At 42.4% G+C, this 23,991-nt stretch overlaps 1 protein-coding gene across 2 annotated transcripts; it reads right to left on the reverse strand.

The window, feature by feature from the left end:
- Positions 1-14,650: 14,650 nt before the first annotated feature.
- PROX2 (prospero homeobox 2) lies at positions 14,651-23,628 on the reverse strand. Of its 2 annotated transcripts, XM_004371044.2 has the most exons (4): positions 22,339-23,628; positions 17,946-18,053; positions 16,771-16,965; positions 14,651-15,235 (listed from the first exon to the last, which is right to left on the reverse strand). In XM_004371044.2, the coding sequence occupies exons 1-4, from the start codon at positions 23,626-23,628 to the stop codon at positions 15,050-15,052; spliced, it is 1,779 nt and encodes a 592-aa protein (XP_004371101.1). In that variant the 3' UTR covers positions 14,651-15,049. The 2 variants fall into 2 exon arrangements, with proteins under 2 accessions (XP_004371101.1, XP_023581909.1); XM_023726141.1 differs by lacking the exon at positions 17,946-18,053 and having other exon boundaries at positions 22,909-23,628.
- Between the last annotated feature and the right edge of the window lie 363 nt (positions 23,629-23,991).

Consider the following 23,991-nt stretch of genomic DNA (forward strand, 5'->3'; position numbering starts at 1 on the left):
AGATCTAATATTTTGGCACCAGGAACTTTTTTCAGTTTTTGTTTTGTTTTCCTGTAAGTGCTTTGGCCCGCAGTCTGCCTGCCACATCTGACTTGAGGACTGCCAGTTTGAAACTCTGGATGTTTAGAAAATAGATTGGAGAGACCTTAGAGTTCATTTTGGTCAAACTCCTCATTTTACTGAAAGAAGAGAATTGGCTTGCTCAAAGTCTCACATTTAGTCGATGGCAAAGCTAGGCCAGAACTTGGGTTTCCTGATCCATAGCATGGTGCTTTCTTTTTCCTTAAGTACAACACCTCCTTTCTGAGAACATTTATAAGTTCTGGGACAGTGAATACTCCAGTATCGTGTTGTATGCGTGGGCATGCATGTGTGTTTACTAAATTCAGTGGACCCCAAAATACATTCTCTTTTAAATATGTCTGTCAGGGACAATGAGATTCAGTGGATTACCGCTGAAACCATCTTACTTGAACTCTTACAGGTGTAAGGTAGCTGTACACCTAGGATCTCGTTTAAACATTTATTACTTGATAAATCGTTTGATATGTCTTTTTAATCACAGAAGCTTAAAAATTAATGAGTATTGCATTAAATTATTGTACAAGAACAATGGGGGTTTTCTGTATTTGTTGTTGTGTGTGCCATCAAATCGATTCTAATTCATATCACCCTTAGGACAGAGTCTAACTGCCCTGAAGGGTTTCCTAGACTGAAATCTGTACAGAAGCAGATTGCCACATCTTTTCTCCTGTGTAGTGATTGGTGGCTTCAAACTGCCAACCTTGTGGTTTGCAGCCAGGCACTTAACCATTGTGCCACAAGGGCACTTTGTTTTCTGTATAGAGGAGAGAAAATCATTTACGTATTGATGTTCAGATTGATTTTAGAAGTAATTTTGTTTTCTGTAGTTTGTAATTTCTTATGCAATGTTACTAGCCTATTTGCTTTAGCTTTGGTGACAAGCATCTTATCCTGCTTCACTTGGTGGTTCCCCATTACCTGCCTTATTAAGGATAGACTTACCAAGCTGGCATTGAGTTCTCTCAATAACAGGATCCCAACTACTTCTCCAGCTTCCTCTTCCACTGTTCTTAGTACATGTATCCTACACTGCAGATTGAACGCTCCCTACAGTTTCCTGTTTTTCTGCCTCCCATTTCTCTCATCCTTTAGAAATTGTAACTATCTTACAAGGCCCAGCTACTTCCTCCCTGAAGCTGTTCCTGATCTTTCTGTCTTGCTCCTGCCTCCCAATTCTCTGGCCTTTATTTTTACTTGTCCCACCACCTTTTCTTTATTTGCCTTTCTAATAGAGTAACGTATAGATTTGTCCTATCCTTCTTCCCCATCATTTTTCCTACTCCCAAATACAAGCTCCTAGAAGGTAAGAGCTATGTTTTACTCATCTTCCATCCTTACAATATTGTACCGTATGTATAGTTGGTGCTCAACAAGCGTATTTAGAATTGATGGCATAGTGAACTTTAAATAATAAAATTCACTCGTACAGGTCAACATATGCATAATTTACAAAACTCCAATCTTTGCGTTTGCTTTTTCACTGCCTCTATATTTTCAGGTTGGTAGCTTATCCAATAGGTATTATACAAACCAGGCATTGTAAATTCAAATGCTTACAATGGACAGGAAAGTATTATAAATGAGATCATTGGACAATTGTTTCATAATGGCATGTTAAGTAATATTCTTTGAGCAGAAACATTACTTTGTTTGCAAATTAGACATGTCTGAATGTTCTTCACTCATGGAAAAGTATCCTCTTTCCCATTTTTCTTGAAACATTTGACATTCTCCATCTGTCCTTAATTAACTTTTAGTAGAGATGTGAATACAAGTATTAATTTTCTTCTTAACTCTACTGTGAGAAAAACAACAGCAGAAGCAGAATAAAATATGGCAACTGACCCTTAGCCTCAATGTTGAGGAGGCAATAGGGCATGGTGGGTACTGGGATGATGCAGAGTGCTTGCCCTATCTCAGTGAGATAGTTCTTCTCCGACCATTTGTGGGACCAATTGGAACCCTTATCCATTGCTGGTGGGAGTGCAAAATGGTACAGCCATTGTGGAAAACAGTGTGGCAGTTCCTCAAAAAACTAAAAATAGAACTACCATATGTCCCAGCAATTCCACTCCTAGGTATATACCCAAAAGACTTGAAAGCAGAGATTTGTAAACCAGTGTTCACTGAAGCACTATTCACAATAGCCAAAAGGTGGAAACAACCTAAATGCCTATCAACAGATAAATGGATAAACAAAATGTGGCACATACATACAATGGAATACTACTCAGCAAGTAGGAGAAATGAAGTCTTGATACATGCTACAGTATGGATGGAGCTTGAAGACATTATGCTGAGTAAAATAAGCCAATCACAAAAGGACAAATATTGTATGACTTCACTTACATCAAAAGACAAGAAAAGGCAAATGTATAGAGACCAAAATTTATTAGTGGTACCAGGGGCAGGAGGGGGAGGGGAAGGGGACTAACGGTGATGGAAAAATCACATTAAAAGCAGGTTTGCACAGCCAATTATTGTAATTACTGTCAATAAGTTGTATGCCTGTAAAAAGTTGCATAAAAAGTGTGTGATATATTTACAACAACGATAAAAATGTAGCTGCTGAAGTTGCTTACGTACAACCAAACACTTCATGGGATTTAGTTCCTTGGTTTGGAGGTTTAGGATCATGGTTTCATGGGACATCCCAGTTAACTGGACTGATAAACGTGTTTAGTGCTTCTGTTCTACCTCCTAGTTTGTTGTGTAGTGCCTGGGGTCTTAAAAGCTTGGAAGCAGCCATCCAAGGTACAACAATTGATCTCTCTTCAGCTGGAGCAGCAGAGGAAGAAGGAGAGTCAGGAATAGAAGGAGGATATGGAATGTGTGGCTAAATCCCTCTATGAACAACTGCCTCCTTTGCCATGAGAACAGAAGAACTGGATGATGCCTGGCTACCATTACTGAACATTTTGGTCAAAGATCCGATAGACAAATCCTGGTCAAAAGGGAGAAAATGCAGAATTTCAAATTCTCATGGACTCTAGGCTTTCTGGAGCCATGGAGGATGGATGAACTCCTGAAACTATTGCTCTGAGATACTCTTTAAACCTTAAACCAAAAATCCCCTGAAGTCATCTTAAAACTGAACAGTAGTTTGGCTTAACTAGTGAAAAAGGTCTGCCTTGAGCATTATGCTCTTTTAAGAACTATCTATAGGGGATCAAATTGACAACAGCAACTTGAAAGACTAGATAGGAACCTTAGGGGGCAGTGAGTTTATTTAATGAAGGAAGAACAACTCAGAAAAGTAGGATGAGAATCGTTGCACAACTCGAAGAATGTAATCAGTGTCCCTAAATTGTACATGTAGAAACTGTTGAATTGGTTTATGTTTTACTGTGTATGTTCTCAGAACAAAATAAATAAAATTTAGAAGAAAAAAAATTACTGAGTATCACCTGTAAGTACTGTGCTCCTTTAAAAAATCTCCTATATGAGACCAAAAAATTACTTTAAAATAAAGATGACAGTATGAGGGCAGGGAAACTAGATTAATTGAAACAGAACAACGAAAATGAGAATAAGGAGAATTTTCATGCATTGTGAAGAATGTAATCCATGTCACTGAACAATTTGTGTATAAATTATTGAATGACAACCTGTGTAAACCTCTGTGTAAACCTTCACCGAAAACATAATAAAATATTAAATAAAAAAATACCATGGGGCCAATACAGTACAGGTGAAACACATCACATCTGGATGCTACATATAACCTACAGGCCATTGTTTTGGGACTTCTGGCATATACCCTAAAGACAGTGACAATTCTGAAAGGCAACTGTTGTGGAAAGAATACCTGTATGAGGGGAAACATCTGATTTTATTTGAAATTCTTAAAATCTGTTGAAGGGAATATTTTAAAATCTAAATGTCTTTACAAACACCTTTTTACTGATATTTTAGAATGAATAATTCTGTTTTCATTGAGCCAGATGGCAATACATACGTAATATACTAATGCTGAGTTTGCAGTGGATTATTTTTTGTTCATTGCTTGCTTTCATATGAAAGCATGAATATTGCTACCACCTCCCCCTTGGGTGGCATCCTTACAGTGTCTCCATTTCTCAAGATGGAGGTAAGCATCTTGTGTGCACAATTGAATAGTGGGCATACCTGTTGCAGAGAAAAGAAGACAACAAGCATTCCCTTTGGTTAAGTGGAGCAGCTGAGCAGCCATACCCAGATGTGAATTTGACCAGAATATTCTGCTCATAACTGTCCACTGCTTTCTACTATACCCACCTGGGAAAAGAGGATGTATGTCATTAAAACTTCTTTGTTGGCACCTATCAGTGTCAAGGTGGGTACACTTTTGTTAAATGTTTGGTTTCTTAAAGTGTGTTTATGGGCATCATCTTTTTCAAGTTTATTTCAGCCATAAAACATGAATTCATTCTCATTATAAAAAAATATAAATTAAAAATCCCCTTGAACAACAAATACCTTAAATTCTAGAGATAATTACTCTTGTTTTGGAGTGTGGCTTTTCAAACCTTTTTCTCTGTGCTTATATATGTATAAATGTACCCGTAAGAATATGTTTTATTGTTTTTTGCATGGGTGATATTCTTTGCATATTGTTCTGCGAATCCACCATGTTTTGGATATATGTATGTGTGTGTATACATACACACACATATATGTATGTGTGTGTATACATACACACACATATGTCTATGTATATTCCATGATATGTCTATAACATTTTCACTAATTTGTGACAGTTATTCACTGTCGTAACAATGTTGCAGTGAACATCCTTGTAAATGGTCCTTTGGGGCACATTTTCCCATTTTCCCAAGGAAAATACAGAGGAATGGAATTTACTGGGGCATAGTGAAACAATTTCTCCTTCTGATAATTACGTATGTATGTTTTGAAGATAGTCCTAACTTGATGTTCATGGTATCAAAAGAAATTCTTCTCTTGGTATTATGAAATTCCAATTTTACATGCTGCCCTCATCTGAGTTCTGCCTTTTGAATCTAGATTTGGAATTGATATGGATAAAGAAAATGAGTTCTAAGTAGTAGCCGTAGTCCAAAACAAGTAAGTTTTGGGACTAGGTGCTGTGTTTCAATGGTGGAGAAATTGACATTTGTCAAGATGTTATCTCCCTTTATCATGAATTTCTGAATGTTTCTCTGCTCCCTGTGAAAGTATGACAGCTGGATCCACAGGTCCTGTGAAAATATTTTCTTACATCACACCTCTTCTTTAATACTAGTTTGAGTGATCCTGGAAAATATAGTTTTTGGTGCTTGCTTTTCAAAAAAGAAAGGCATTAGTTCAGTGAGGTCTGAAATACCCACTTTTCTTGACAGGATCTAATTAATTTATTTAGGTATTAAAACAACATGCTCCGAGAATTTTCTATTTCTCACCCTATTTCTCACTAGACATGAACCTGAGTGGTTAGTAGGGTCTCTACAAGACCTTCAAGGCATTATTCCCAGTGTTTATTGTCAGGAAAGGCCATTGACAATGGAGGCCTTAACCCATAGATTGGTAAGATTCTAGCTGAATGATTGCTTGGGTTTCCTAAGCATCCAGATATATGATTACTCCTTTGTATATATCATTTGGTGAAAAAATGATGAAATACAAAGTGTTCCATGGGAAGAGTTCAGTGGTTATCAAACTTTGCATATAAGAATTAACCTGGGGAATTTTTAAAACTGAAAGTCCACCAGGTAATTCTAATGTGCAGCTAAGTTTGAGAACCAGTGAGTTAAAGAAGATTTTAACATTTCTCTACAGCTGAAGAGAGAGATTAAACAATTTCCAAAGGCCTTGGTCTGTTGGTTGATCTGCAGGTGTGGAGGATGGGGTTGTTGGAAGGATACTTGTTAATAAGAAACTCCTTAAATGTGCAAAATAAAATCCACATAGCCTGAAAGAGTTAATGCAGTTTCCAAAGGTGCTTCACGGCCAAGAAACAACTTAGGCACAGGGAAAATCTGGCTTATTGGAAGCAAAAAAAGCCAAGATTTAAAATGCTTTTTAATCTAAAACATGTGTGCCCCTAGGCCTGAAAACAAGCCTACATCTTTGCAGTTGTGGTGACGTTTCCTCACAATAGATAAAAATGTGGATAGATAAAAATGAAGGTTGCAGTACAGTGTTAGTTAAACTTGAAAGTTTAGAGGAGAAATTTGATTTGTGGAGGAGGTTATAGATGGGAGAAGTACAGTGAGCAGGCAGGAAAATTTGGGTTTTTATGGCTTTTCCTTTCTGATTTTGAGTAGAGCAGAATTAGCCCATAGTTCTGATTATCTGTGTAGTCATAACAGAACAAAACTAAATAAGCCCCAATAAAATGAAAATTGCTATTTCATCAAGAAACTAGAATGTGCCTTATTAAAGTCATCTGCTTTGATGCTTAAGACAATTAGCTGTCTGTGGCATAACTGTGCTTATGAAAGCACTCTAATCTATGGTTGTTACGGATTGAATTGTGTCCCCCAGAAGTGTGTATCAACTTGGCTAGGCCGTGATTCCCAGTATTGTGTGGTTGTCCTCCATTTTTGTTATCTGATGTAATTATCCTCCATTTTGTGATGTGTTATAAATCCTAGCCTCTATGCCTGTGGTTATGGTCCCGTTTGGGAGAGAGTTGTCCATTATGGTAATGAGGCAGGATTAGGGGGAGATGTATCTTGAGTCACCACCTTACTAGAGGGTGTGACTCAAGTCACCACCCTCACCCCAGTCACCACCCTTACTACCCTTATTCAAGTCATGCCCTTACTTGAGTCACATCTTCTATCTTACAAGAGATAAAAGGAGAGAGAAGGAAGCAGAGATAGGGACCTCAGTACCACCAAGAAGAAGAGATGGGAGCAGAGCACATCCTTTGGACCCAGAGTCCCTACACTGAGAACCTCCTAGAACTGGTAGACAGAGAGAGAGCTGTAACACCGGAGACAGTGCAAGATGACGAGAAGTGGCAGCAGCAGAATCAGGAGACCAGTGACCCACTGAGCAAGAGAGAGCTGAGTGCCTTTGGGCAGGAGGCTTCCTGGTGGAGTGGGGTGCCTCTGGGCACTTACTGCGGGAGCTAAAGGGTTTTGTAACACTTGCCCAAGCAGGGCAGAGGCCAGGCCCAGGGGCTGAGGGGCTGAGGCATCAAGGGCCAGAGAGAGGCCTTCCTGCAGACACTGCTGAGAAAAGGCCGTCCTGATTGACACAGACCTTCTGCCAGAGCCAAGAGAAAGCCTTCCTTGTGAGCCGGCGCACTGAATCTGGACTTCTAGCCTCCTAAACTGTGAGAGAATAAATTTCTGTTTGCTAAAGCCATCCACTTTCAGTATTTCTGCTATAGCAGCACTAGATAACCAAGACAATGGTGGTGTGGGCTTTGTCTCTTCCTTAGAAAACATCACTCCTTCACTAGAACACTTTTCTCAAAGATTCTTGCTCCACATGGGATTTTTTTTAACTTTTTATTTTGAAATAATTATAGATTCACAGGAAGTTGCAAAAAATGTATAGAGAGGTCCCGTGCACCCTTCACCCAGTCTTCGCTAGTGGTAGCAACTTACATAGCTAGAGTATACTATCAAATTCAGGGAACTGACCTTGGTATATTCCACAGAGCTTATGCAGCTTATTGTTTTACAAGCACTTATTTGTGCATATGTGTGTAGTTCTATGCAATTTTACCACATGTATAACTTGACAACCACTACAGTCAAGATGCAGAACTCCACATGGGATTTTGAAGAACTGTTAAAGGATATGGAATGAGTCACTTTGCTGTAGTCCCATCACCAACATGAGTTCAGGCCTTTGTATTGTTGGGTACCTCTGCTTTGAGAGGGTAGGTAGCATAACATTTTTCAACCTGTAGTGGCTTATTAGTCTTCCTTCTTTTTCACAGGAGCCCTGGTGGCACAGTAGTTATGAGCTATGGCTGCTAAACAAAAAGTCAGCAGTTTGAATCTACCAGCCGCTTCTTGGAAACCCTATGGGGGGCAGTTCTGCTCTGTCCTGTCGGGTCACTGTGAGTCAGAATCAACTCGATGGTGATGGGTTTGGTTTGGTTTGGTTTTTCTTTTTCATGGGATCATCATCATAGGTGCTATTCTCAATAACTAAGTCTTGAGTAGGTAAAGCATAGTCACTTACTTTATTTGAAGGAAGTGAAATAAGTATACCTCAAACCAAACCAAAAATCTGTTGCCATTGAGTCAATTCTGATGCGTAGCGACTTTATAGGACAGAGTAGAACTGCTCTATAGGGTTTCCAAGGCTGTAATCTTTGCGGGAGCAAACTGCCACATCTTTCTCCCATGGAGCGGCTGGTGGGTTCGAACTGCCGACCTTTTGGTTAGCAGCCAAGAGCTTAACCACTTTGCCACCAGAGCTCATAAGTATATACCCCAAAGCATGAAAATCTGCTATTGATTCATTTTTGGGCAACTCCACCAATTCTGGCATAACAGCAATGGATTGAATGCCAGAAAGTTCTTTTTCTGCCAAATCTCAGAACCTATGGCTGCTTAACATCTGTCTCAACTACCAACCAGTAACCACTCCACAAACATTTGTAGTAAATTATCTTGGTTCCCTAACTTTAGAGTCCTCAGGTGTTTGAGACCTGCTTAGACTATAGACCTCCCAGAGGAATGCCCTGATATGTTTGAAGTGAATAGGCATGGTTATATAATAAAAAATGGAAATATTCACTCAATATCATATTCTAAGCATTAAGAACATATCTAATTGCCTACTCACATTTTTTAGGTTATTACTGTCTCCAGAGCTTAGGGATACATAATCATTCTACCATTCCCATGGTGTGAGAATTTAAATTATCTTTGCACCTAGCATGTCAAAGCTAAAATGTTTAGGAAAATAAATCTGGTGTTATTAAACTTCCTGTTCCCAGGATTTGCTTATAAATCTACATTCTAGAAACATGGTTTGTATTTATGTTTTGTTCTAATACTGCACCCTGTTGTGATCTTTCTTAGAAACTCTTATTTTTGGCAAGTATTCCATAGGAGAGGAGGGTTTCTGGAATTTGTTCTGGTTGGTCCAGGGTCAGTTCGCTCAGCCCTGATGAAGTAATGGGATATGTGATGAGAAGAGAAGTGTCTAAACACCAAGCTAGGAATCATGAGCAAAAGCAGCTTTAGGGTATTTATAAAAAATACGTTCTGCCAGATGGAGCTGTGTTTTTTTGGTTACGGATTTAATATAGTGAGAATTCAGTAAAGCGTCAAATTGGTAAACCCATTGTCTCATAAAGCTTGATATGAAAAGTCAATTTATTTAGAAACAGACTAGCCAAAAAAACATTTCAAGTCTTAAGTATTCTAAAAAATGGAGTCACCAACCCACTTAGTACATTTGTGAAAAAGCAGAAGAGGAAGATAATAAACATTAATGACTATGAAATAAAGAGAACCAGAAAGGAGACCAGATTAGTGTCAATAAAAAAGTAAACTAATTTTCATGGAGAAGTGATCCTAACAGGTTTTAAATGTTAGGAGAGGAAAACCAGGGTTATATCCATATACATTCCTTCTACCCGTGCTCAGTCAAGAAAGCAGTGAGCCAGCCTCTTTTAACAAGTGAGTTGGACCAGCTACAAAGCTGTTTTGAATAACTATACAGAAATTAATCAAAATGTTCAAGCCAAAAACAGTCTATTCAATGGACATAGATATAGCCCCAGAAAGCAATGGTTAAAGATAGCAAGTTGAATAATTTTTGAAATACCATATTAGTTTCTGAGCTTATCAGAGGGTGTCAAAAATGGAATGTATTAACCTGTAATAGAGAAAGGCAGGCCAATATTTTAGCAACGGACTCACAAGTAAATGGTAGAAGGAGCCCTGGTGGTGCAGTGGTTAAAGTACTCGGCTGCTAACCAACAGGTCAGCGGTTGGAATGCACCAGCCACTCCATGGGAGAAAGATGTGGCGGTCTTCTTCCATAAAGATTATAGCCTTGGAAACTGGGGCAGTTCTACTCTGTCTTATAGAGTCGCTATGAGTTGGAATTGACTCAAAGGCAATGGGTTTTTGTTTTTGTTTTTGTTTTTTTAATGCCATGTGCCAAATGAACATGTCAACAGAGGGTTGTTATAAAGAATAAATGAGGGAATGCATGTAAAGCTTATAGCACAAAGCTTGGCACATAGTTAAGGACTCAGTAAATATGAGCTGGGTTTTCTTTACCTCTCAGAAAACGTGTTAACATATCAGTTTGAACCTAAGTTTTACCTTGTCCTCACAGGTGTTGGTGCATGATTATAGTAAAAACAAAATTGAAAATATATTTTATCTGAGTAATCTCACACATCAGTGCTGTTTTTAAACTAAGATAATTTTTTTCACTGTAAATAGTACAAATTCATGACTTTGCTAACAGTTTATGACTGCTGAATAATAATATAGCTAACATTTACTGAGCATATACTAGACACTAGAAGAGTGCTGAGCATTTTACATGTATTTTATCTAAACGTTAGAACAGTACTATGAGGTAAGTACTATGATTATCCCTATTTTACAGATGAGAAAGCCAAGGCCTAACATTTGTAACTTGCAGAGAGATCTATAGCTGGTAGGTGGTTAAGCCAGGATGAAAACACACACTACAGAGCTTGTGCACCTAACCACAGTACTCTATTTAAGAAAAGTGTTGACTGAGGGGGAAGACAAAGGTTTAGGAGGTGGGGGGAGGGCAGCAAACCAGAAAAGTGAGAATAAAATGGCGAAAAGGTAAGGGGAGAGACAATGTTCTTGCCTAAGGCAAAATTTCTGGTCCAGAAGCAGTTAGTTACCAAGGAGATGGGAATCTGAGTCACAGAAATCAGTAAATAGGGGAAGAAAAAGGTTTTGCTAAGGGAAGAATAGGAACTTGCATTTGTTTGAGGGGTGAGTCTGGAAAATTTAGAAATGGTGAAATGAGATAGTTTGTGAACATGAAGGGGTAAGATTGTGAGAAAATAACCCTGAAAGGCTGTTGGTGAAAGAGAAGGCAGCCTCCTCAGTGAGTCGATGGACATTCCTCTGCTGTTTTCATCGTCTATACCTGCCCTTACCATTTCATCAGATAGCCCCTTCTTCCTCTGGAGGCTAGAACCTGCTTGTTCTAGACGTGTGCACGTGGTTACACCGTTTAGGCGTATACATTCTGAAAGAGATTCTTCTTGGTCTATAGGAATTTTCTAACCCTGAAAAAATACTCTTTTAATGAATTGTCTTTTTCCACAGGTGAGTGCTTAAGTATTTTTATTACATGTGAGTACTATGCTCTACTTCATAGGTCCAGCATGTATTAATACTCTCAAGTAGGTCATTATAGGTCATTCTTTACAGATGTTTGTGTGTGTATATACTTATGGTAAACCTGACTAAGAATGTTTTTGTGTTTTCATAAAAAGTATTATATTTGCCATATTGTCACAAATGTATCTGTTCCCCCAAAGCATCAAACCCTGAGGCAATTCTTAAGAATTGTAGAGCACTTTTTAAATTCACAGGTGCAGCCTGATGGAACTATAGCTTATTTTATCTTTATCTCTTTCCTGTCCATCCCTCTGTTTCATTATCTTTCCTGGTTTTCTCAGTTCTGAGAAAATGATCTTGCATTATACGAAATCTGTACAAATATCTTACAGTTTATATAAAAACATCAAAGGATTTTTAAAATACCTGTTTTGTTGTTCTGAATTCATACATCAAACTACTTTTGATTTGTTTTCCAGAGCAAAGGGTCAAAACTACAAAGAAAAGGGCTAGCATCAAAGATTATGAAAATTTAGAATATACAGGACTTTATCCAGAAAACTGGTTACTGTTACCAAATTTTTTAGTTAATTTTACAAGGATTTTAAAAAGAAATATTTTCTAAAGACACATAAAATTAGGTTATGGACATATCATTTTAAAGTTTCTTTTTTTTGTGAATTCTATATTTTGTCATTGAAAACAAAGACAATTTTTTAAAAGTAGACCTCCATATAGTGATGGGGCTGGAGTGTAGAACTTGATTAAATAGTACTGTGTTATTGCTGTTTGCCATTTATGCTTTGCCTTTTCTGATAGAAAGGAAGTGGTTCAGATGCCCTGTTGATGCCCAGGTGATGCCTTTGGCCTCTCTCTGTATGAATCTGGTTTGGAACTATGTATTCTGTATGAAACCATGCTTGAAATAAAGGTTCCTAATGAACATTTTCCTGCATGGAATACCAATTAACTGCCTGCTTTTAATCTATAATTGGCATTAACTCCTCAATAGTGCCATCATCATGAACCACAGTCCACGGCCCACTAACTGCCATTGAAGGATTAGACAATCTTTGCAGTATTTGACTAGACTGTGAACATGTCCAGTTTGGGAGACAATAGCACCCACATATACCTTAATGGAAAGAATGACCAGAATTTTGACAATGTTGTGACTGCTAAAAGAACACAATAACCAGCTCAGCTTACACTCAGAATCTGTTTTCAACAGAGAGAGAGATATAGTTGGTAGAAATAGGAAAATATAATAAAGTAGAATTCTTCTGTTGGCAGAGCACATATATTTATACATTCTTCTGTGTTTAGCTCAGTGGTTAGGAAACACTTCCTGGAAAGACTGCAATATGCAAAATGTTTTCAGTTTGAGCTTGTGCATTTCAGCTAATTGGTCCCTGGGACAAGGTTCACTGCCCTGAAGGTGGCTTGGCTCCGTCTTTAAAAAACACACTAATGAATTTCAGGTTTGGGACAGAAAGTAGGCTACTCCTTATTGGACCATCACGTGGACTTGGAGTAATTTCCTAAGAATTCTTATATGGCTATGCAATGTTGTCACTCAGGATGGTGGGTTCTGCTGCTGCTTCCCAACATGGAGAATTGACTGCCCCTGCACAGGGTACTCAGTGCTTGCCTACTATGAGAACACAGGTCTGGCAGATTCTCTCATTTTTGTAAAAGGGTCATTGTAGGTGAAAATAGGGCTAGGATTGTCTGAGTACAATTGGGTGTATTTAAAAATAACCTGAAAAGATTGGGTTGGACTGAGGAAGTTTGTCTTGTTTCTCCTCTCAGCTGCTAGAAGTAAGAGAAAAATTCAAAGAAAATGTCATCTTTCATACCTTTTATGTTGATTCATTTAGCAATCATTTAGTGATTTTTATCTCATCTGCTGCAGCTAGCACCCCACCCAAAAAGTCATGGAATTGAGGTAGCTGAATATGGAAACTTGTTTAATGTAGGTGGGGTAGAAATAAGCTAATGAAGTCACCAAAACCAAAAACCTAACCAGCTGCCATCAAGCCGATTCCAACTCATGGTGACCCTATATGTGTCAGAGTCGAACTATGCTCCATAGGGTTTTCAAAGACTGATTTTTCAAAAGATTGCCAGGGCTTTCTTCTGAGGCACCACTGGGTAGACTCAAACTTCCAACCTTTTGGTTAGCAGCCACGTGCGTTAACCATTTGCCCCATCACAGACACTCTTTAATCACACACACGCACATACACACACACACACACACACACCCCTACCTTGGCTTGGTTCTGACTAGCTCAGAAAACAGATGCAGTTGCTTAGCTTTGCAGATGTCTTGCCTGTATGTCCAGAGTGAGTCACAATTTGTGTTTGGCCAGTGGGGAAAAATGTTGATTTCACAAATTCCTTCATCCGTAGAAGATCAGCCCTTGACTGTAATTTCCTCATGGAGTGGGAGAATTTCCATTTCTGTGTGTGATGCTGCATGTGCCACAGTTATGCCATTCATCATCTGTAAGGCTATGCAAGGCTCCTGTCTGCACCGCAGTTTCCTCCTTCCTGATTTAAGCAGGCAGGGCCAGATGATCTCCTAATGTCCTTTCTACCTCTCTCAGTCTGCAGTTCAGTTTCTTCTGCAAATGTGAGGTTGAGGCAACAATCACATTGGTCAACAGAGACAGTATTTGGGTTGTCCAGCTGATAAACTCTTCCAGGAGATGGTGAAGAAATAGCAACACTCAAGTTTTGCAGAGTTCTGTGTTGGGCTTGCTGAAATCATCAGCAGGAATCTGGGTGCTGAGCACTCCCAAGTGTTAGGCAAGGGTTGTCCGTTGACCGTGCCCCATCAGTGTGGGATGCTCACTGGGATGGGGGCCTGTTTGAGATCGTGAGAGGCAGCATGAGGTGCTCCAGCCTGCAATCTAGTGTCAGAAGGTCTGGGGTTCCTCCGTATTCCTGACCATCTCTACCAACCCAAATTTCCTAGCCTTAGAGCCTTTGCCAAGTTACCTCACAGTTCTGAAACTTCCGCTTGGTCGTTTGTTTATTTGGTTTTTTTTCAGTTTGGTCAATTTTTTTCTCTCTTTTTGTTGTGGTGAAAACACACCAAAACATCTGCCAACACAACAACTTCCACATTTACAACTCAGTGTGGTCATTTTTAAAATGAGGATAGTATTGACTTTTCAGGATTGGTGAAAAGCTTAAAGTGAAATTGTCTAGCACATAGGTGGAGCTTGATAAATAGGTTACTAAAATCAAAGCAGCGATTTGTAAAAACTGAAAATTAGATAACCTTATCTGAAAACCAAGGGGGGAAGAAACTAACATTTTGTTTAGTGAGTAACATTTATAGAACACTTTAGGGTGTATCGTCTCTTAATCCTTACAGCCTCATTATACAGAAGTTCCCAAGTTCACCACACCTGGAAACAGTGGGGCTGAGACTCCAGTCTTCTTATTCCAAACTGTTGTGTTCCTTTTACAATACACCACCAATACATCAATACATTTAGTTGATATATTTTATAGTTAAGGTTAAGCCTCTGATGCTTCTGGAAAAGGAAGTAAATGATCGGAAATAGTAATAGTACCTGTTTGGGGGTTTCTCTTTGTGCCCTTTTTTATGACTATAGCTTACTGACTGCCATTTAAGACAGGACCAGGAACCTGGCCAGTCATCCCTCACATTGCCCTCTTGTGGGATCTTAACTCTGAAACAGCTCCTGGGGATAGCTGGAAGATTTGAATATCTCTGGGATGTCACTGTCCAGTTTCGAAATAATTTTATAAATGGGTTTCTTCCAGGAAAGATCTGAGTCTTTCCCTGCGGAGACAGCTCTGAAGAACTCCTGTAACGTCAAGCTGGCGATTTCCAAGAAGCAGTCTGGGACCTGCGTTCCGAAAGAGACCGACAAGAAAGAAAAGACGTGAGGCTGTGAAGCTCTGCCACTGCACAGACCTCACTGCCCGATGCTACCTGTTCCTGTGGTGGGGGCTGATACGAGCATCCCTGCTCCACAGGCCCCTGATTTTTGCAGCCCTTGGAATCCCATGCTCCCTCATCAAAGACAAACCTTAAGATGACATCCCAATGAGACAGCCCATCAGGGACATGCCCTTTGTAGGAGCAGTTGATTCTACTCATTTTGGAATGACATCCAAAAATGGTGACATTTTTAGTAAGTAAGTAGGAAACTCTGACTCTGATCTGATTGAAATTAGATGTGTGGTTCACAGGTGTCTTTAGTACACTTGTCGTTAGTGCCTGATATGGGAAGCAGTGCCCCCAAGCATACCTCCTCCCACATTTTGGGGCTAGACCTGAGGGGCTTGGAATCACCTCCTGCTTCCAAAGCCAACTAGGAGGGGACTCAAGAATCTGGTTCAGGACCCTCACCCAGACTGGCACCATAAATGATGGGGCCTCCCACAGGTTCTCCAGATCTAGCACAGTCTGCGGCTTGCCATCACTGCACAGCAAACAACCGTCTCCATGAGGAAAGGCATGGCAGTTCTACCCTCTCCACGCTGGCCCAGGCCCCAAGAGCCTCGGAGAGGAAGCACGGCCCGTTTTCCCCACTGGTAGGCTTAGGTTTCTGGGCATCATCTGGCTGAGCATCCGACCAGTTGAGGCCAGCAGCTCTTACCTTTCTTGGCGATATCAATGAACAGCTCTTTGTGATCACAGTCGAGTAAGAGAGGCAAGAAGGGGAAAGTGTAACCTGTGACCAGGCACACCTGGCTCTGGCAGAGTAAGCTGCCAGCCTAACAGAGTGGTCAGGTGCACATGAGAAGAAGTGTGTCTCTTGATTAGGAGCTCTTACCAGTGAGCTCAGGCCACGCGCTCACCCTTTTCTGAAGCTATGCCTCTAAAGTGCCACCGGTGTGCCTTCACAGAGATCCCCAAGGGACTGAAAAGCCTGAGCATTGTTTATGCATTGTCTCCAGAAAGGAATTGAAGTGACTTGCCACTGAAGGCCCACAAATAAAACTGATCAAGTGGAAATAAAGATAAGAAAGAAATGATGAACAGGAAATGGTTGTACAGAAAATGTAGGCCAAGATTAGGTGCTGCAACCAAGCACAGGATTTAGTCCTGAGCCTCCTGGCACTAAGGCAAAAAGGTAAACAAGTTATGCAGCTTGCTCATGACAGAGTATTGAGCATAAAGTGGCAGAACACCTGGCAGACCTCTGTTTCAGTTTCAGAATGAAGACTGGCTGTATGTCCACTTTGCTGCATCCATCCGTTGCCCAAGAAAGATGCTGAGGCTGTAATCTTTGTGGGTGATATATAGATTGGCCTTTGGTTGCCCTACCTTCTCAGTGACTTAAGGACAGGCAAAGATGGATATCTTTTAAAAACTCCAATCACTAAGGGAAGGCACTCACATCAGACCTCCTGGGACCCAAGTACATGATCTTACCTGAAAGTCGTTTCCCTTGTTATAGTGCATATTGAGAACACGGAAAAGTTCCGAATCGCGGAGAACCACCAGCATTTTGGGATTTTTGACACCTTCTGAAATCGCTTGCCGGGCAAATTTCTCCATTTGGATGTAATAAAACTCACGGAAGTTGCTGAACCACTTGATCAGCTGGGAGGTGATACAGCGGTTGAACTGTATAAACAACAGATCCATCAGGTCAGACATTTGCCACGAGGTGCTCAAAGTCAGAACTGTCAGTTTCCAGTTCAACATAGGGGTTAATGAGAATGGCTTCTGCCAACATTAGAAAGGGCTTCTTTTCAAAAAGAAGTCATGGCTATTTTCCAAGACTATTCAGTTATACGTAGAAAAATCTGAATTAGCTACAATGCCCATTAGAAAATAAATGTTTTTTTAATATGCTAGATTTATGAAGATTTTTTCCCCCATGAAAAACTTTGCATGATGTCTGACTTTGGGAGGGCCCAGGGTCAAGGCCAGTGTGGTGGCAGCACTGGAGCCTTCTGCTGGGGTAGAGGGCCAAGGGAAGGGGCCAGGGTGTAGGTCAGAGAGCAAGTTATCTGCAACTTGGAGCTGCAGAATGAATCAGAATCAGAGTTTGCTGCAGGGATCAACCAAGCAACTGAATATGAGGGAAAGACTTGAAAACATAAACGAATGATATAGATGCAAAGTATTAACAGCCCCTAACCCAACACCCAGGGTAAAGGAGGGCCTCAGAAACTTTATATGGGAACAGGCAAGGTCTGGTTCCAACAATCAGCTGATTTTCCTTTTTGTCACGTGATCTCAGCTTTGAAACACAGGAATTTGGATGGAAATTTGACAGTGTCAGCCTTTTTATATAATCTTTCTTTTTCATCATGTCCCCAGCAAAGACTGAAGACTAGGCCAAAGACACCATTTACTAGTGTTTCTCCCCTCACCCACCTTCCCTTCCCATGTATTTCTGGGCGTATCTACGGCTCAGAGGCTCAACCCTCCCAGCCCACAGTTATTCATGGTTATGCATCAGCATCTCCACGATTTCTTCTTCAACATGAGGGGGCACTAAGTACACACGTGATCGTCTAGGACTTGCCTCACACAGGGCAAAACCCACTGCAACATGGGAGTTTTGCAGAGGCTGGAACTTGGCTGAGGAACTTTACCTGAACATCAGGGAAATAGGCCTTCAGGAGGTTGGAGCTGGGGTATCGTGTGAAGAAAAACATTAGTTTGGCCTTCTTCAAGTGACCAGGATTCAGGCCCTCCTGGATGTACCCAATGTCAAGGAAAATTAACACTTTAAGATGCCAGTTTATAAAATAATTCTATCAAATTATGCAAGTAATTGTCCTGTTCTTTGTTTTTCCTTTTCTGGCTGAATGGTGTATTTGCTCCATTTTTTGGTCTCTAGCAAGCCTGGTCAGATAAACTTTTTCTTTCTGTACGCTGGGTACCATTTGTGCAGAGTAGTTACAGAGCTTAAAAAGCATTTTGATGTGTAACAGTCATATGGCGTACATGGTTTCAGTTACAGTCTGGTGTACTTTGTATGTGTGCCTGCTTTCAGAACAGGATGGGAAGAGATGGCACCTCTACCCCAGATAAACCATTTGGAAACCCCAGGTAGAGATTTACTGTGCCGCTCTGCCTCAGTTTCCTCATCTGCAAAATGAAGAGATGACTACATGGTCCCCATCTGGCTCTCATTCTAATAATTGCCTTTGCAATGTTTAATCCGGCATCTGACCAGACTGTGAATCCTGGGTCACGTTTTGCTTTTGTTCAAAATGCTTTAACGTCTGAACTGCACCTCCTTTCCATTTGCCTGGCAGAATTTTCTTCCTCCTTCATGTCTCAGCTCAGCTACTCCCTTTGTAACACCTTTCCTTGCCAAATTAGGCCTTTCTTACCCTGCGCTGGAGCCCTGGTGGCACAGTGGTTAAGCACTCAGCTGTTAACTGAAAGGTCGGCAGTTTGGATCCATGAGCTGCTCTGCAGGAGAAAGATGTGGCGGTCTGTTTCTGTAAAGATTACAGCCTTGGAAACCTTATGGGGCAGTTCTACTGTGTCCTATAGGGCTGCTATGAGTCAGAATCGACTCAATGGCAATGGGTTTTGTTTGGTGTTGGTTTACCCTGGGCTACCAAAGCTCTTTGTACAAAGCCCTGTTGTAGCAATGACCTTACTGGAATTTTTACTGCATGTTTATCTCCCCACTTAGACTGTGAGCTCCTTGAGTGCAAGGACCTTGTCTTTTCATCTTTGTATTCCCTATGCCTAGTCCAGTGCTAGGAACATAGTAGGTGCTCAATAAATGTTTGTTGGATGAAGGAATGAGTGAGTGACTAAATCATCAACCTTAATCCATACACAATATGGACACTATATTCCAAATCCTACCTCATCCTGGGAACCAATTCCTTCCCCTTCAGCAAGAGCAAGGAACAGTGGTGTGACTGCCTGACACCAGGGTGGGAGGGAAATAAAGATTCTTACACAAGAACACGTAGTAGTCCCAGGGACCATCCTCAGGGCGGGTGAGAAACATAGGAGAGCTGTAGCCTTCGGACAATCAAGACGTCTCAGTAGGATAAAGCCATTTACCCAGAGGAAACTAAACCAACTGTCTATGGTTCTAGATGACCCAAGTACCCAGGCTGCTACCCCAAAGACCTCACCCCTATCCTCAGCCCCATGGCCCTACTTCTTGTCCACTTTATAGGTTCATAAATGCTGTAGAAACAATCCTGGATTTGGGAGTCAAAAGACCCAGTTTCAGATTCTGATTTTACCACCTATTAGCTGTGTGGCCTTGAGCAAGCCACTTACCTTCTCTGAGCCTCATTTCTAAAACGCATAGTGTAGTAGTTAAAGGCTTGTGCTAGGCAGTCAGATCCTGGGTTGAATTCTGGCTCCGCACTTGTTATCTTGTGACTTTGGGCAAGTTAGTTTGCTTTTCTGGCCCTGCCTCTCAGACACTTGATCCTACAGTGGGTGCTTGAGGCTTGGGAGATAATACAGGCCCACAGCACCTTATCTAAAATGCTGGTTTAAGCTTTCAGAATTTCTGTTATAAAGGGCATATGATGTGTGTACCATATAGTAGTTAACACAGCACTGGAGTCTGTGGCAGTGGTCTGTAATCCACTACAGTGATTATTTCCACAGCAAAATGTATGACTCAATGGGATGAATAAAGGCTATAAATAGCCTCCAGGGAGTGCAGGTCAGGCTTTGCCACCAAAAAAAGTTCACATCAATCTTAGAGGAGAAAAATCATAGGGATTTTCAGAGCTCTTTGGCTCTCAGAATTGTGGCTGAGTGGTGGTGGACATGTACCTATGAACTGCTTGGAGCAGTGCTCGCTACAGAGAAAGTGCTCCTCCTCACATCTGCTCTACCTGTTTCACAAGGATGTCAGGTGAGTGTGAAAGTTCTTTTACACTTGAAAGCAGCTTGCTCTTAGGTAGCTTTCATGACCCACAGGAATGAACCTCTAACACTGGAATATAGGCAGCAGCAACGACGGAGCAGTTGTAGGGCCAGGATGCTGCCTGGGACCCCAAATCATTCCACACGTAGCCAGGTACCTCATCCATGCAGCCAGGACTGGTGGAGGTCTTTATTAGGAATGGGACCCTGAAACCTCCTGAAGCTCTCTGAGTCCAGTCCTCAGTTCAGAGGCAAGACCAAGCAGGTAGTAGGTGCCCAACAAATACTAGCATGCCTCCCCACCCCCCACGCCCACATGCCAGGACTTACAGCAAAGAATCTTTGGAGACTGAGTCTTCTTGAGGTTCTTCTGCCACTACCTAACTTCAGTGGGGAGTGCCATTGCCTGACAAGAAAACTGATTTATGCAGGCATCTCCATACCTGCAAGAAGATTCTCTACCGCCTGGAAAGGCCATGTGAGATGTTCTCAGAGTTGGTTTTAAAGCTGCTCACTGTCTTTGGGGAGCCCTGCTGGCACAGTGGTTAAGAGCTCTTGGCTGTTAACCAAAAGGTCGGAAGTTTGTAATCCACCAGCCGCTCCTTGGAAACCTTATGGGGCAGTTTTACTCTGTCCTATAGGGCCGCTATGAGTCGGCAACAGGTTTTTGTTAACTGTCTTTGGGGATGTTTACAAAATCTGTGGCCAGCAGGGGGCGTTCAGAGCCTTTAGGACACAAGAGCCAGCCTGACTGGTAGTGAGCTAGTTCCACTTCCTTGCCCCACCCCATCCTGCCCCCCTCATTGCAGCTTGCCAGGTGGAGGACCCGACTGTTCACACCTGGATGTGTGACTCCACAGACCCATGGACCTCTGGGGACCAAATTCCAGCCTGCCCATGAGAAGCTGCAATGGGAGCACAGCTCACTAAAACATACAACATCCAACATGTGTCCTAAGGAACTTTAGTCCTGCAAGATGCTTATTGGAAAAAGGGTTCTTTGGTCATACAGAGTTTTAGATTGCATACATTCCTCTCTTAGAGCTTCACAGCAGACTTCAGCGTGTCAAAGGCTCTGAAAAGTCCTGCAGTTAAGAAACTAACCCAAATTTATCCAGGCTAATTTTTCTTCTAATTCAACAACTATTAATATCCTGAGGGTTACTCTGGGAAACACTGCTTAAGATAATGGGGACTGACTAAATGTTGCAAAACAGTACCTGGGTGGCTCAGACGGTTAACTCGTTTGGCTGCTAACTGAAAGGTTGGAGATTTGAGTCCACCCACAGAAACCTGGAAAGAAAGGCCTGGCAATCTACATCCAATCAGCCACTGAAAACCCCATGGAGCACAGTTCTACTCTGACATACATGGGGTCAGAATTGACTCAGTGGCAACTGGTTTTTTTTTCCCTAAGGGTTGCAAAGATGACCCAGACCAGCCCGGGACCCTCAGGCTTCCCCACAGAGGCCTCCTCTCTTACATGCACAAGCTCCAGCCCCCTCAGGTACAGCTTGGAGGCTGTTCCTTAAACTGAAGGCTTCTTCCACCTTCCAACTGCCTCTCCAGGTCTACTCCCTGAGGACAACTTCCTCTTCCCATCTACCACGGAAGTTTCTGGTCCCTCATATGTTTCCATGATTTATCTAGACAGCGCAAGTTTTTGCCTGCAAAACTGTGGAGTTGGGGAGCCATGCCTCAGATGAGGTCATTCCTTTGACCCTTTCTGCTGAGGTGTATGGGCAGCTGACATCCAAATTATGGGGCTCTTCCTTCCATAGAATATTTATCATATTTTGAAGCCCATTTTATTTTTAAAACAAACGAACCTTTAGATCCAAAGGACTAAGTCAGTAAAGGTGGAATCTGATGTGCCACACAAGAAGATAAGTGAACCTTCCCGGCATCCTTAAATCCCAGAATGTGGTTACTACTTTCTCAGGAACCTAATGAGCTGTGAACCACAGGGAAGGAAGGCCCAGAAGCAACGTGAAGAAGCCCATCTGGAAAGCAAAGCTATTCCTTATGCCATATCATTACTTGTCCTCTCTTTCTCCTCCTCCTTCAGATTTCCTATTTCTCTGGGCAGTGGCAATGAGAACCTCAATTACTCATAAAGGATATGTGGACCGAAGAGAAGGGAAGTGCATCGGTGACAGCCTGCAGGCCATCCTGCTCCATCTTCACTGAGGGAAGGAGGGGCAGAGGTTCCAGATGGTTGGAGGGGAAGGGCAGGGAGTACTGCTGCTGGCTCAAAGCCCATGGTCGCAGTCTGACAGCTCCCCAAGGTCGCAGGGCAGACTCTGAGGAGGCATGCCTTTGGGAAGATGAGTCCTGGGGTGGACTGCTGCCCCAATAGCCATTGGGTCCATGGCCCAGTAGCTGGCTGAGAATCTGATTTTCCTGGATGCGGGAAGGCACAGTTGAGGGACAGTTTGCTGGCGGGTCCTGGTAGGGCTTGGGGATCATTCTTGGAGGCACAGGGTACCTAGGAGAATCTAGGGGCTTGGCCAGTGATAAGCTTCCCAATGGAACCCCAGCCTGTGACTGAGCCTTCCTGGGCAAGGCAGCCAGAGGAAGTGGATCTTTGCAGTCTCCTCCTCCAGAAGAGGAGGACTTGCTTCTACCCTCTGGCACTAGCCCCTGGAAGCTTCTGCCTGGCTGAGCCAGATGGGCTGGTGGATCTAATAGTACCTTTTGTAATACTGAATCCACAGCCTGGGACACTGCCCTGGTCAATTCTTCCCTCAGAACCTCCAGCAAAGCCTCTGCTCCAGAAGAAAGGAGTCCGGGTTCCTCCGCCTCGTGCTCAATCTCAGACACTCTGTGTTTTTCCACTCCGGCGAAGTCCCTGCTGAAGCCCTGGTGGTGGTCACTGTCCGTAGTCCAGGGGCTAGACCCACGGCCATTCCTCTGCCTTACTCTCAGAGGGCTCTTTCCCTTCTCAGTAGCCTGCAGGATATGTTCTTGCAGATGTCTTAGCTGCTGCTTCAGCAGGTGAAGCTGTTCTCTCACGCAAGGTCCCCGCAGCCCCTTCCTGTTGCCCCGGTCCACAGCAGGGTCTGGCTTTAGGGGGCCTTGCTGCATGGGAAGGCTCTGCTTCCTCTTCCGCTCCCGGGCCTTCTCTTGGCAGCGTGGGCTGTCCCTGGATCGGGCACTCCCTAGCACCAGAGGGCTAGGGGAGAGGCACATGCCTTGGACAATGGTCTCCACTCTGGCCCTCTTTGCCTGGATGTGCTCATCCCAAAACCAATCTGGGTCAGAGAGGCTGGAGCTGGGGACCTGGCTCCAGGAAAACAGGGAGTCTCTGGCCAGGTCCTGAGGGGATGGGCTCCTTGCATCTTCCATGAAGGGTTCTGCCAGGTGGGAGAGGGTCCGGGACTGAGGAGAAAGCGGGATGGAGGTTGGATCCATCTCCTGGCTCCACGGGCTAAGGGATTAGTCAGGACTCTGTGAAGGAGCCAGGCGACTTGAGGAATCCCTCCTCCTAATCTCCTCAGCTGAACTGAGGGTTCCTCCTCTGCACTTAGAAAGGGGAGAAGCAGTAGCTGCAGAGGGATAATTCAGACTCTGAGATGCCAGGTTTAGAAACCTCCTGGGCAGACTCCTGAAATTAGAGACAAGAAGAAAACAGAACATGTGACTTTGAGCAGTGCTTTTCAAACTTGAATGTGCACCTGAATCACCTGGATCTTGTTAAAATGCAGATTCTGATTCAACAGGTCTGGGCTGCAATTCTAACTAGCTCCTAGGTGATGCTACTGCGGCTACTGGTCA

The sequence above is a fragment of the Trichechus manatus genome, unplaced genomic scaffold, assembly GCF_000243295.1.
Source record: "Trichechus manatus latirostris isolate Lorelei unplaced genomic scaffold, TriManLat1.0 scaffold00010, whole genome shotgun sequence".
NCBI classification, from domain to species: Eukaryota; Metazoa; Chordata; class Mammalia; order Sirenia; family Trichechidae; genus Trichechus; species Trichechus manatus.